This window comes from Filicampus tigris, chromosome 5, assembly GCF_054856515.1.
Source record: "Filicampus tigris isolate MCC_2025a chromosome 5, RoL_Ftig_1.0, whole genome shotgun sequence".
NCBI lineage: Eukaryota > Metazoa > Chordata > Actinopteri > Syngnathiformes > Syngnathidae > Filicampus > Filicampus tigris.
Window position 1 is genome coordinate 11,092,333 of NC_141221.1, and position 13,522 is coordinate 11,105,854.

The window sequence follows — 13,522 nt, forward strand, 5'->3', positions numbered from 1 at the left end:
ACTCCTCTTGTTTTTTTTAATCAACAGTTTAAAGAAGACATCATTTAGAATTGTTTGCAAATGATATAATAACATGAGGCGGAACCTGAACATTGCTACTATAGTGGAGTGAAGGCATTTTCACTCATGGAGGCAGCACTTCACCACATTGTGTGTCTGTAGAACATGGACACATCCGAAGAGATACTACCGCCACCACGTCACCAACTCCACAGAGCAGTCAACTATTTCGTGGTTATTAGACGATAACACTGATCTGTGCAGCCAACAAAACTCGGTGCAGCTCTGCTTACCTTTTTACTTTAAAGGGGCATCACTGCCTTGAGGGATGTATTTCATGGTGTTTTCAGAATGTGTCGTCCAGCTCCCGATTTTGTCCATCACTTGAGAATGGCTTTAGATCTTAACCTAGCCTTGCTCAACATGTTATAGCTGAAGAAAACTCAATGTGGGTGTGGTTATGTAAATTAGCCCCACTGTTGCATAATAGCGGGCTAAAAAGAAAACGACACATTTTCAGAAACAGGCAGGCACTCGAGAGACCCATGCTGATTGCAAAAAAAAGTCAGTGAAAGGTCAATTTTCCATATGTCCACGTTAACTTGCACCCTTGCCTTGCACCCTTTTTCGTACCTGGAAGAAAAAGCTTGCAGTCCACTAACTAGTCCTATGGGCTACATTAGTGTAGACAGATTGTGAGAGACATTGTCAACTGTTGTATTGTCTGACATTGAGGAAGGTACGCCAGTGAACCTGCTTATAAAATCGAACTCCTGCTGTGGTTAGCCTGATTAGATTGAGTAAGCGCACTGCATCACGAGGGAAGCTGGCGAGGATTCGGAGACAGAAAATTGACATCCAGTTTTTAATATCTTGCGTAACCAATTTAAGGAGCATCTGCACATCAGTAAGTAGGTCGCACTCCTTGTAGACACAGCGGCTATATTGCTTTTTTTTTTTTTTTTGCGGGTCTTTTTCTAAACTACTTCCATTTTCAGGCTCCAGCAGAATTGTCTTTTTTATTCCCCCAGTTCCCTCTTGACCATCATCCAGTGCCGCGCTACCTCCCTTGCAATTCAATTCTTCAATTCTTTTGCACAAGCTTTCTCACATGCTTCCCCCCCCCCCCAATTTTGAGTTAATTTCAGGTTGATTAGCAAACGTTCCCATTGCGTCTCCTCCTACCCCTCCCACCCCCCACCCCCGCCGTCTTTCTCGCTCATCTTAGGAAACAGTAGTGGAAAGGCAGCCACAAATGTAACTCGCCGCCCGTCACGCTGCTCCGTTTTTGCGCTCCATCTCGCTCTCCCTTCTGCGCTATTCTGCACTGCACTGCTTGCCTCTCTTTCTCACAACTCCCCCCCCACCCCCCCTTTCTTTCTTTCTCTACCTGCATCCCCCTCACTCTGCGCGCTCTTATCTCTTGTTCCTCAGCTCTGCTCCACTTGGGGAAATACCGCACACTCTTGTTTCTTGTCTTGCATGGCCACGGGTGGACGTGGAAAGTAATGCTCCCGGTTCTCCAGCCTTGCCCCCGACTCTGTGGATCTGTGCGGGCCTGAGGAGGGGTGGTTGGCAGGGAGGGAGGGAGGGGGACCTGAGGACGGGGCGCTTCATCTCCCCTGGCAAGTAAAGGCTTCAAAGTGGTGCCGCTGGCAGGAGTGGTTCATGGTTGCGCCTGGAGGGTCATGCCCTGGGACTTGTGCGCTTTGCGGTGCTTGGAGCTGGAGATCTTCTCCCATTTCTGCCCCACCTTGAGCCTGGTGCCGGGGGAATCTTCCAGGCACCGAGAAGAGTGGGCGCCATGAACCAACTGGATGCGCCGCGGCCAATCAACTGGACTATCAGGAAACTGTGCCACGCAGCCTTCCTGCCATCTGTACGCCTACTCAAGGTAAAAAGAACACAAACTGGATCGGATTAGCGCTAGTTTAGTGAAAGCGGTTGTAAATTGGGTGAAATGCCTCCGGGGGCTCTGTGTCAAGTCTTTGAGTGTCTTTATATGCACTCAGGGATAGATGTTTCCAGGAATACAGAAGTGTGGCAGAACTGCTGGCGTAAAAACCGCTATGGTGGGGGAGGACCAAGATGGAGAGCGGGAGGATGCATGACGTTCGGCTGATTGAAAGTGAAATGATGTAAGAACGTTTTTGGAGGATTCGAGATCCGAACGGTACAAGATACACGGACGGAGGAGAAAGCGGGATAGTTCAGTTTGGTTTCGGCTGAGGCTTGAGGTGGAAGTAGAAGGTTGACGTGAACATGGAGACGCGGGCGAGAACAGATTTGTGCAGACGGATGAGGCGAGATGTTCAATGAATGATGACAGATGCACCGAGGAGGGTCAGGATATTGACTGTAGATGTGCAGCGTAAAACCAAAGTTGGCATGTTTTTAAATTGATTCAACAGCGCACCTTGACAGTAGTTTTTTTTCCCCCCCAAAATAAAGGCTATCGATGTCATCCTAGCACATCTTATCATTAGCAACTCAGAGCAAGTGTGTGAGCTCTACATGTGAGTTGCATTACTTGTTTACAGACATATATTTAGCCATTTATTATTCACGCATGTATTTTGTGAGCTACTTCACCCTCTCATGATCTGAGAGGCTCTTGGAGGAAGTCCTTTGCTCTGATGTGGAAGCACACCGCTGGTGTCGCATGTCATGCATTTGCATATGTATAGCCTGCTTAAAAGGATTTCAGTGTAACACTTGATTGAATGCGGGTCCGTGCGCGCGTGTGTGAGCGCGTGCAAGGATGTGCGCAAGCTGCTGTTAATTGATTCCTCAATCTCACACAAGGTTTTTTTTTTTTTTTTTTTGGGCATGAAGTGCATTGAAACCTCTGAAGTTGAACACACCTGAGGTTGTAGAATTCAGACATTATTTTAGATCAAATCTGTCAAAGCCACATCGAACTGATTTTGTGCATGAGGTCATGTGAGACCTCAGCATACCTCGCTAGACTTCAGTCCTGGGCATCAAAGGATTGTTTCTGGGTTTATGGTCTGTTTTTTCATTGGCTTTTTCATGACACTTATTCCGTAGCATGCAGAGCATCAAAGCAATATCTAAGTCAATACTGAGGACCCTTTGAGATAATTTCATCTCAAAATTGAAGATTTTTCCATTGCACTTATTATTAATTGCACTGAGTAGATATTATGATGTTAGATATGCATATTGCTCAAGGAACTAACTTTTTTTTTGGGGGGGGGGTACATTAACTGCAAAATACTTTGTACTTGCACTGTCGCTATCGAATCATTTTACAATCGATTATTCTAACGACCCTTCCATTGAATAATCGACTAATCACAGTTGACCACAGTTCGAATCCCTGTCACCAACGTTAACATCTTAATTGCTATGCTTGACCCTAATTCCAAGCCACTGCCTGTGTTACCCGGTACCAAGCCCGGATAGAAATAAGTGAGAGGCATCACATCCGGTTTAAAAACTACACCAAACATGCGGTGTAATCACTGTGGCGACACCAGACACTACGTGTCCCGAACATGAAAAATCTCACTGCAGTGTAAACCTTTCACCAAAAGAGGGCGCTAATAAACTGCAAGAATGTTATGATTGGTTTTGATCGAGTGCAATGGACTTAAGTGGCCTGGAAATCTGTGTTTGAATGGCGTAAAATGGGCAAAACATTTTGCGTCGACCATTTTTCGTGATCATCTTGGTCGAAATGGTCGCCTTTTTTCCCCAGCCATACTATGTACATACAAACAGCAAAATATGTGAGCTTGCTGACAGAATGGACAGTGACAATGACAGGGAAGACAGTTTGGGCTAATGTTAACATTTATTTAAGAAGAAAGGTTGATGCTTTTTTTTTTTTTTCTTTTTTGCTCCTATGGTATTTCGTGTCCGTATTGGAATGCATGGCAGACAAAATTCCAGAAGGTGTCTGGTGGGACACATTGTGGTTGTCCAAAATTTCTTGATCCCCACTTCTACTTTGAGTAAATTACCTTTCCTATGACACTTTGGGGATATTCTGCGGTGACTTTAACACACAATAATTTCAATTTCAAAGCTCAGAATTGTTAAGAGAGTTTCCCCATCCCAAGCATTCCAATCTAGTGTGCAGGACTTCTTTTAGAAAAGCGCAGAAGGATTTAACATTTAACATCTTCAGCGTGTGGTTGCTCAGAGTGCTTGCTGAAATTAATGTGAAATGAGCTGTACAGTATTACACAAGATGATGAATGGGAGTTTGCAGCCAGTTTCAGTAAGGCACTGTGGGAAATGCCAAAGCAATCACGAAATTGTACAACTGTGAAATGCAGACGATAGCACAATTTGTAATTTATTGAGAACGGGAGGCTTCCCTGCCTTGCTGCACTCTTTTTTTTTTTCCTACGTCGGGCCCAAGCTGAGCTGAGTATAGAATCTTTCAAAGTTTCTGCTGTCATTGTTGGAGTTTCCAGAGAACTGCCACACATGTATCTATGAAGGAATGAGGAAAGAATGTTATACTGTACATTTACATGTTTGTACCCAGTCATCATTTCCATGGTTAGTTATGTTTTTAAAAAAAAAAAAAAAAGTTGTGCTCTACTTGACAGCCCACTCTAACAGATATTTTATGCAATGGTAAGACTTCGGATCTTCCACTTAACCAACAGCAGAGGGAGGTCAAACAGCAGGAGGATGGACTGGCATTTTAATTCTCTCAACTAGGTATGCACTGATACCAGCATCGATATCAATGCCAAAACTGTACATCCCCCTTTACTCGTACTCAGATGTATGAAAATGTTCAGATACTATGACGAAGATACCACTTCATCAGCCTGACATATTCTTTCCAGGTAGGAGCCATGTCTGCAGTGTGCCAATACGTTCAAGGATTACAACAGTTTTAGCCAACTACAAATTATGCACTGCAAAATGGACGGTGGCCGCCGGTCAGGTGGTGACTACGGCGGCCGCCCCAGCCGCCCGGCCCTTCCCCGTCCAGCGAGCCCTCGAGACTACCGGGTCGAACCTGCCTGTAGCGTATCAATCTAATCTCAAAGATTTAAGCCATGCTAGTCTAAATACGTGCACAAGACCCGTAAAACTGTCAATGGCTCATTATATGTACCATTCGTTCCTTTGATTGCTCTGCTGTTTCGATGCAATTCTCGAGCTAATACATAACTTCATAAAAAAAGACCCTGTCCCTCATTTTTTAAATTGGAGTGTGTCCTGAGTAAAGATATATGGTGTGCTAATGTATCACTTCATTTGTCGGTTTTACTTTACAACTTAATAGTGTTCCTTGTATTACAAACTACATTTGCAGTAAGTGAAATGTGCGGAAAGACCATTCGAAAACCATACAGTGTTAGAAAATGCAAGTGAAATCAAGTTTCTCTAAGAAGTTATATCTGAGTGAAACATGCCATCTTCAAGAAAAGTAGGTGAGAGGCCGAAAGGATGACGACATTTAATTAGAACAAATCATCAATCCCTCCATTATATGACCCACAATTACAAGATGTTATGGCATTATTAAGTTTCGGGTGTTTGGTATCGGGGAGCCGTCAAATGCGAGTACTTGCACCCGGTGTGAAAAAAAGTGGTGTTGATGCATCCCTACTCTCAACTCAATGCAGTATTTACATGTATAAAAATAGATAGCATACTCTCTCAGTGGTGTGACTGAGGTATTGTATATGAATGCTCGGAGGCAGACGTCAAGCTGTCAGTGTGAAATGAATCTAACTGGCCTGTCATGCAGATTTCTGCATGGCAAGCACTTTCCTCCCATGTCGAGTTATTACCTGCCCTCCGCTGCCCTCTAGTTAACGCGCATGCGAGTGTGAAGGCAGCAAATAGGTTGTCAGGTGTGTTCTCTGTCCTCCTTAGCCAGTATAAATGTGCTTTTTATTTCAGTCCCGCTGATACAGTTAATGTTGCAGCAAATGCAAGCCCTGTCTGTTCGTCGATCATTTGAACACACCGAGCTGCTTTGAGTGACAAAGTGCAACTAAAAGCACTACAACCCACAACCTTTTTTAGTTATTAACATTTTACTCACACTGATTTGATGACACACATCATGCATGATACAAGGCTGACTTGTCAATCTTGGGGGACTCTGTTCTCATGGGAATTTGGTCGACGGAACCCTCTCAAGGTCAAACACAATGCTAGTTGATGAAGTTGGCATCGTAAAAAAAGTTAGTTTGACGTTAGGTTCTCTGCTGGCACCTCACACTGGTAAACTTCTGACCAGTAGATGCGTTGAGGATGCTCGTACAAAAAAAAAAAATGTTTATGGGTTGAAACAACAAAGCCAGACAGCAACAGTGTTGGTCGACCCAGCTGCACAAAACCCAACTTAAACTGGGCCTTGAAAATGAATTTTGAATAATGTCAGAGATTGTCCTCCCCTATAAATCAATCTTTGATGTTTGATGTGCAATTTAAGATCAACTAGTCAGAGGACAAGAAAATCCGACGTCACTCTGAGGATTCTGACATTTGATTGGCCCAAAAGAACAAAACAAAACGGGAAGCTGCGCAGCCTAAACACACGCTATGAAATGAAGACAAATGACTGTTGGAAATACATTATTTCCTTTTCATCTATGTTGTAAATGTAAGCCAGTGATTCTGATGGTGTTTGGGCCAGCAGAGAAACCTTTGAAGATCCCGACTGACTGCTAACATGAAAAAACCCAAAAGAAATTCACTCTTTTATAACACCTTGATGATGCTGAGGCTGGATTTAAAGTGGGGGTGTATTTTTCTTCTATGTGCGCGAGCGTAAGTGCGTGTTTGCATATGTGTGGGCTCTTACGGTCATCCAGAGGCAGCGATATCGATCATTTATTTACCCAGGGGCAAATCCTCATTGTTTACAATCTTTACTCTCCAAATACATTCAGGACTTGGCTCTGTTTGCCATCATTTGCATATTATTGTTAGCTAACAGTTGATTTCTTTGGTCTAGGTGTGTATTCTGTTTGCCATTCAAATGCATGCTTGCTAAAACATAACTGAAACCTGGTTGTGGTCTAATAGCATGCGGTAACCATTTTTATGACATAGATGTATTTTCTTTTCACATATTCAATTGTGTAGTTTGTGCTATATCGTCAGAGATGGGCACTTTACCCTATGTTGTCGGTTCGTCCTCCGTCTCTGACCTGGGCACCCTTCCGTCCTCGTCCCTCTGTCCATATTCACAAAAATAATCATCTTCCGACCCTGTGCGTCTTTGTTCTTTTAAAGCGCTCCCGTCCTTACATTGTATCAGTCCGCCCTCCCGCCCCGACCCCCCACCCCCCCCCCCCCCCGCCCCCGAAAAACGCTGTGGGAGATATCCCAACGGTAGAGGTTTCATGATTCATAAACATTATTGAAAGCTCATTAGCTGGCTAATTTCCTATTCACATCCACTTACCGGCTGGGAGTATTGTGAGTGGATTGATTTTTTTTATAACTGTTTAACCAAGATATCATTTAGCTGCCAAGCCCACCACGAAGGTCACAACCACCGCAGCCCGCCAGGGGACATGACGAGAATATTTAAGGTTACTTTATAACGCAATACTATTGTTTTATTGTCAAAGTTTTGCATTGTAACGCAGTAGGTTTTCAGTTTTTATTGTGTTATTTCACATTAAAAATAACTATTGCAAAATAACTTAAAATTTTAGGAGGAAACGAAACACTTCCAATTCCGGGTTGTGTGGCGGCCCTGTGACAGAGATTTCTACGCTCAAGAGATGTCCCAGTCCCAGACAAGGACATATTTTGCATGCGAAGGGATAAGGTATGTAAATGTTAGCAGTTAGTTCACAATTAAGATTACTGTCAGCCTTTTTCCTACGCCAATACATACAGCCCATACAGCCTGGGCGTGTTTCTGTCTGTCGTCTGTGTGGCGTCCAGTGGCATAATCCATGGTATTACATGTGTTGAACCACTAGAGGGCAGACTATGCCTGTGCAATGGTACCGCAGGGAACACACATGAAAAGTGTTGTGCAGGCAGTTAAAAGTGGCTTTGTGGTATCGCACAAGAGAACAGTGGTCTTGCTTTTTCTAAGGGATGGAATGCCCATCTCTGCATATCGTGTATTCTACATTTACATGGCACTTTAAAATTGAATCATTTCTGCTTTGGAGCTTTGCTGTTGTCAGTGTAATGTGACTGACAATCATGCTGCACAGAAAGCTGTCAAAACACATTTGATTGATTGACACTTCATCCATCAGTGTGGTAGGTACCAAAAAAAAAAAAAAAAGCTCATGGCGATGTGTGATCAAATTGTTTATTTCACTGGTGTTTTTATGTTTTTGCTTATTTAATGACATTTACTCTATAAAGCACTATGAGCCACATTTATCCTGACTAAGGATCTAGCAAGTAATTAAGTGCACCACAACAGGTTCCCATCGACCCGTGGTTGGGTGGTGTCACTGCACAAGAGCAATGGTCTTCTTAAGCTGGCTTTGGGAGAAGTTTAAATTCCAACTCACACTCTGTGAGTAAATCGCCTGCGACAGAAAGTCAAAGCTAACGATTGAAGTGCTCACACAATATGGAGCGACTTGAGGGCTACGACTTGACTGATCACACTGTACTGACTGGTTGTTGCTGTTGCACTTCAGCCCCATAGGTGTCCGTATGGTGTGCTGAATGCTAATGTTTATGACAATTCTGACACAGAAGAAACATGCGACCCATATCCCTTGTGTGTTGCTCTGTCCCGAATTCTCAAAGAAAGACACACCAAAGGCAGTCTAACCACGCACATGGGTGGAGTTTTCTTCCTTTCTGCACAGGCGGGCACAGGTAGAAATAAGCGTTTGCGCCGTTGTGGGAGTGAACACAGCTGACTTGATTCTCAGCCAGTCGAAGCGGCACTCCTCATTCCGAAGTAACAAGGCGATCTCCACTTGCGGACGATATAAAGTTGGCTGCTGCAAAGCTTTCCACCCCTGATCATTTGCCTGTGTCTGCATGCATTCAATGAATTGATTTCTACAATGATTCAGAGGGTCCGATTCACGCTGATATCATAGTAACTATGACATACATTTTATGAATGAAATACAGTGGCATCGACCACACTCATCTGCGGAGCTCAAAATCTGTCCGCCTGCGCCTCGATCAAATCCACCAAAATCGCATTACACCACCTTCGCCACAATTTAGACCTGATTTTACCTGGTCTAAAGTGAAATCTATTTTCTTTTGCCAAATTGTTAAGCGCGCCGGGGGCGTGAAATAGAAAATGCCCTCGATCTGCCGGAACGCCCAGCGAGGAGCAATGCATTCTGCCAAATTCCAAAACACGGTAATAAAGAACTGCCCCGGTGTGAAAATTAAAATGCGCCAGTTTTTACGCTGAGCATACGTGCACCTGTTTACAAAAATAGGGTTTTCAAAGATTGTGTAGGCTATCGTGTAGGCTTTTTGCTTTTTAATGCCTGCTAGATTTACAGAATCAGTGACATGACATATTTCCCTGAAAGTTTTAGGATTAGCAATCTTTTCTTCCCATGTTTAACCATTTTCTACTTAGACTTTTAGTTCAGCATATTGTTACTATGGTTGGACAACTGTTGTTATGAAATTCTTGGTTAGGCTATTTTTCCCATTAGAATCAAGGTTGCAACATTTTTTGTTGTCTGTGCTGGGCTCCTGTAAATTGTTGCTTTGCTCAGACAGCCTTGATACCGGCTTCTTTTCGCCCTCCATTTATTTCGTTCATTGCATATGATAGACGTTGACGTCTGGATCAAAGATACTTGAAATCTCATCTCTTGTCAGCCTGCGCCTCGCTTTCCAGGTGTAGGCAACATTGACGGCTGACGCTTTTACAAGTTTAAGACGGGGATTATTGTGAAGATTTGAGAGGTTCAAGTGAACACAAATCAAATTTGACACTTAAAGGAAATCATTTTATCCTTATTTGGCACTTTAAAGCTCTTTTTTTTATTCAGTCACATACCCTCTGTCATTTTGGTATGACCCTATGGGTTATTTTCGCCTCTCTGAGGCAGTTGAATCCAAACCCGGTCTTCAACGGTCGCTGTCCTACATGTTTGTTTTGTTTTAAATGTCTCCCTTGTCCAACACACCTGATTTAAATGGCCAGGATCGGGATCAGGCTCCTTCAGCTCTTTCGGTGAAAATTCTCCTCTTCTCGCCCAATTCTTCTCCTCGCCTATCAAAACGCCTTTTTGACAATAGACCATATTTGATAAAGATATGCCACAAAAAGCCAAGAGATAAATCAAAACAATGACACAGAGTTAACAATAACCATGCTGGCTGAAATTCGGTCAATTTTAAATGTTTTTAACTAAGGTACCCAACCTTTAATTTACCACAAACCTCATTCTTTCCCATTTCTAAAAGTTCATCATTTCTTCATCATGTCTCTCTGTCCTCCTTCATTCACTCCTTTTTCTAAGCCACACGTTTGTCCCTTCTTCCTCTTTGTTTCTCCCTCCCACGTAGTCACAAAGCATATATAACACCGTCTTATGCAAAATACATGAGGCATGCTGCTGCTAAAAAAGTATATCTGCCTAATGCTAAAAATAAATGTTACATAAAAATATCCTCCGCTGCATATTATATCATCAAGTTGGAGCACGACATGTATGGAATGCATCAAAGTCAACTACATGAAAAAACATGAGCATAGTAGTTGGATGTCACCACCTTATTCGTTTGAATCCACAGCAGTAATAGTAAGATGTTAGTTACGTAACGTATTTTCATCGCAGTAATTGCCCCTTTTTGTTATTTTTTCTACCTCTATTTTAAATTCAGAAGTTGATAAGACTGAGGCGACATACAGAAACAACAGTTGACTAATAAGTCGCACACACTGTGTCCAAGTCACAAGCAAGTCTCGCGTTACTGTGGCAAAAACAAGCAAATCAAGTCCCTCCTAATTTTAAATGAGCGGCAAATGCTTGCAAGTGTTTGCGAATGTAGCAAATGTTGTTTTTTTTTGTCAGTGTTCGTTAAAGGTTGCAAAAGTTTCACAGACGCTCGCAAACAGTTTCACTTGTTACAAAACGTTTTTCTTGTCGTCACGAAATTTTGAACATGTTCACGAAAAATCTACATTCGCTACATTCGCAAACACTCGCAAGCATTCGCCACTTAGCGAGATGCCACCTTTGAGTCGTAAGTTAAGTCATGTGATCTCACTCAGTCATATTGGAGTGATAAAATGTTTTTTCACTGGTCATAACACAAAAAGTATATTTACACCAATAAAAATTACATGAACAATCACTAAAAATGATTTTTTTTAATTTACTGGTACATTCAGAATATTACATAGTCTTTCATCTTTACATCTTTTTTTCACTGTCTGTACTAGGGACGTCCTGATCAGGATTTTATACTGCCAATTCCAATCATCCATGAGTGAGATCGACGGATACTGATACTGAAGTTAGAGTAGGCTACCAGGAACAACCCCATGCAAGCATGGGAGAACATGCAAACGTCAATCCCATAACCTCCGAACTGTGAGATGGACGTGCAAGCCACTAAAAACCGTGCTTTGGAATTTTTGTGGTAAAAACAAAAGCAGCAGTGCGAAAAATCTGGCTGCGACAACACAACAGGAACTTGGTGTAAAAATACAAACAGCAAAAATCATTTACACTAAGATGTGGTATCATAACATGAAACATCCATCCTATTTACTGCTTCGTGTTGGGTGGGATGTGATGTCAGAGTAGCTCTAAGGTAGACATCAGTCAAATTCCTCGCACTTCTTAGTGCATTTGAGGTCAGCCTTCCCGCTCGCTCTTCCTGTCACACTTCCTGACACAACCCAAAGTGTGGAGAGCACATACGAATTGAGTGTCAGATCAAAGTGAAGGAACGAGTGTCTCGTCATGTGCATGCCTTTTGGCTTTGCCTCTCTTTCACCGTCATTGAGTGGTATGCACGAGGTTCACAGGATGCCTCCTCACTGCTCTCTTGTTTGTGTCTCGCTTAAGCAGCAAAGAGCCCATTTAGATTGATTTCAATAAAATCATCATGCCGCTAATGAGCTGCAGCGAAAACATAAGCTGCCAATTAAGGCATCTTTCATTTACGTCAGACATTTCCCATTTAGGATTCTTCCACATGGTATGAGGGATGACGGCATCACTTTTCTGCTTGCTAAAACATTTGTCTTCTTTAACAAGAGACCGGCTCGAGTAAACAATTGTCGCGCGTGTTTGTGCTTTTTTTTTTTTGTTGTTGTTGTTTTTGCTCGGAAATACATTTGTCCTGAATTAATGCAACAAACAGACAGTACAGGATGAATCTGCTCACCACACAGCTGCTGACTCTTTTATGAGAATGAGACACTGAAAGGACCTGAAGTTTTTGAATAAATGCATAATCTGGCAAAACACCTCCAGCTGTGGATAGTTCCCACACACCAGTACGCAAACAGGGACTCACTCACACACACGCACACTATCTTTATCTATCCACCTACATTTTCCACAATGTAGTGAGAATCACTATGCCCGTCACACCGGCCGTGGATGTATGAAGTCTAAATATCGACCTTATACCTTTAAATTGCTGTAGGGAATCATTTACTGGCGACGGAGGGCTATTTAATAATGCATGAAAGAAGTAACTCCTCATGAAATGATAAGGGAGCACTGACACTTGAACTGTATGTGCAGTGCTGGCCGGCACCATTTACGTAGTAATATGCCTATTCTTACTGTGACAGCAGCACATTTTATGCTATATATTTTTTCTTTTCTACAATTGCCAATCTGCTGTACCACACTGTTTTGTCAAAATCATCCTCAATAGTAACCAATAGCCAACATAATAAAAATATGTTATGATTGCAAAAGGAAACAATGACAATCTGCAGTGTTGCATTGTCTATATACTTATATAAATGTTTTTACATTCACTGGCCATATTATTAGGTGAACCTGCATCATACAAGCACTGTCTCAAAAAAAAAACGTACAAAACAATTCATTATTACAACAGTTTGAACAGACTTTTTTTTCCTCAAGACATCACATATACTTCCGGATGGCAGCAGACTCGAGGTGGTCTGATGACACCACTAGTAAACAAACCCTGACACATACAACACAATCGCTTTAATGCATTTCAGTCTGGAATTCTACACCACAGCTCCGATACTGCACATATTAAAGTCCTAAATGGCACATTTGAATAATGATGCCTTCAAAACCACCATCTTGTTATTGCTAGATCTCACCACTGCATTTGACACAGTGGATCTTAATATACTGCTAGAACAGTGGGTGGGACTTACTGGCACTGTGTTAACTTGGTTCAAATCTTACTTGCAAGATAGGGACTACTTTGCCTTAATTGGTAGTCATAAGTCTGAGCGAACAAAGACGACATGCGGTGTTCCACAAGGGTCCATTCTTGGTCCACTTCTATTTTATATCTGCATGCTGCCCCTTGCACAGATTATGGCACATCACAATGTCTCTTATCACACTTATGCAGATGACGCACAATT

General features: G+C 42.5%; 1 protein-coding gene across 13 annotated transcripts in view; it reads left to right on the forward strand.

Moving 5' to 3' along the window:
• trpm3 (transient receptor potential cation channel, subfamily M, member 3) overlaps positions 1-13,522 on the forward strand; it is a 152,949-nt gene that overhangs the window by 37,329 nt on the left and 102,098 nt on the right. For 5 of the 13 annotated variants that reach the window (XM_086030212.1, XM_086030203.1, XM_086030206.1 and 2 more), the window contains exon 1: positions 1,587-1,894. The exons of the other annotated variants lie outside the window; for them this stretch is intronic. In XM_086030212.1, the coding sequence (XP_085886338.1) occupies positions 1,805-1,894 (90 nt within the window). In that variant the 5' untranslated portion in view covers positions 1,587-1,804. Of the gene's footprint in view, positions 1-1,586; positions 1,895-13,522 lie in introns of those variants that run through there. 13 annotated transcript variants of the gene reach the window in all.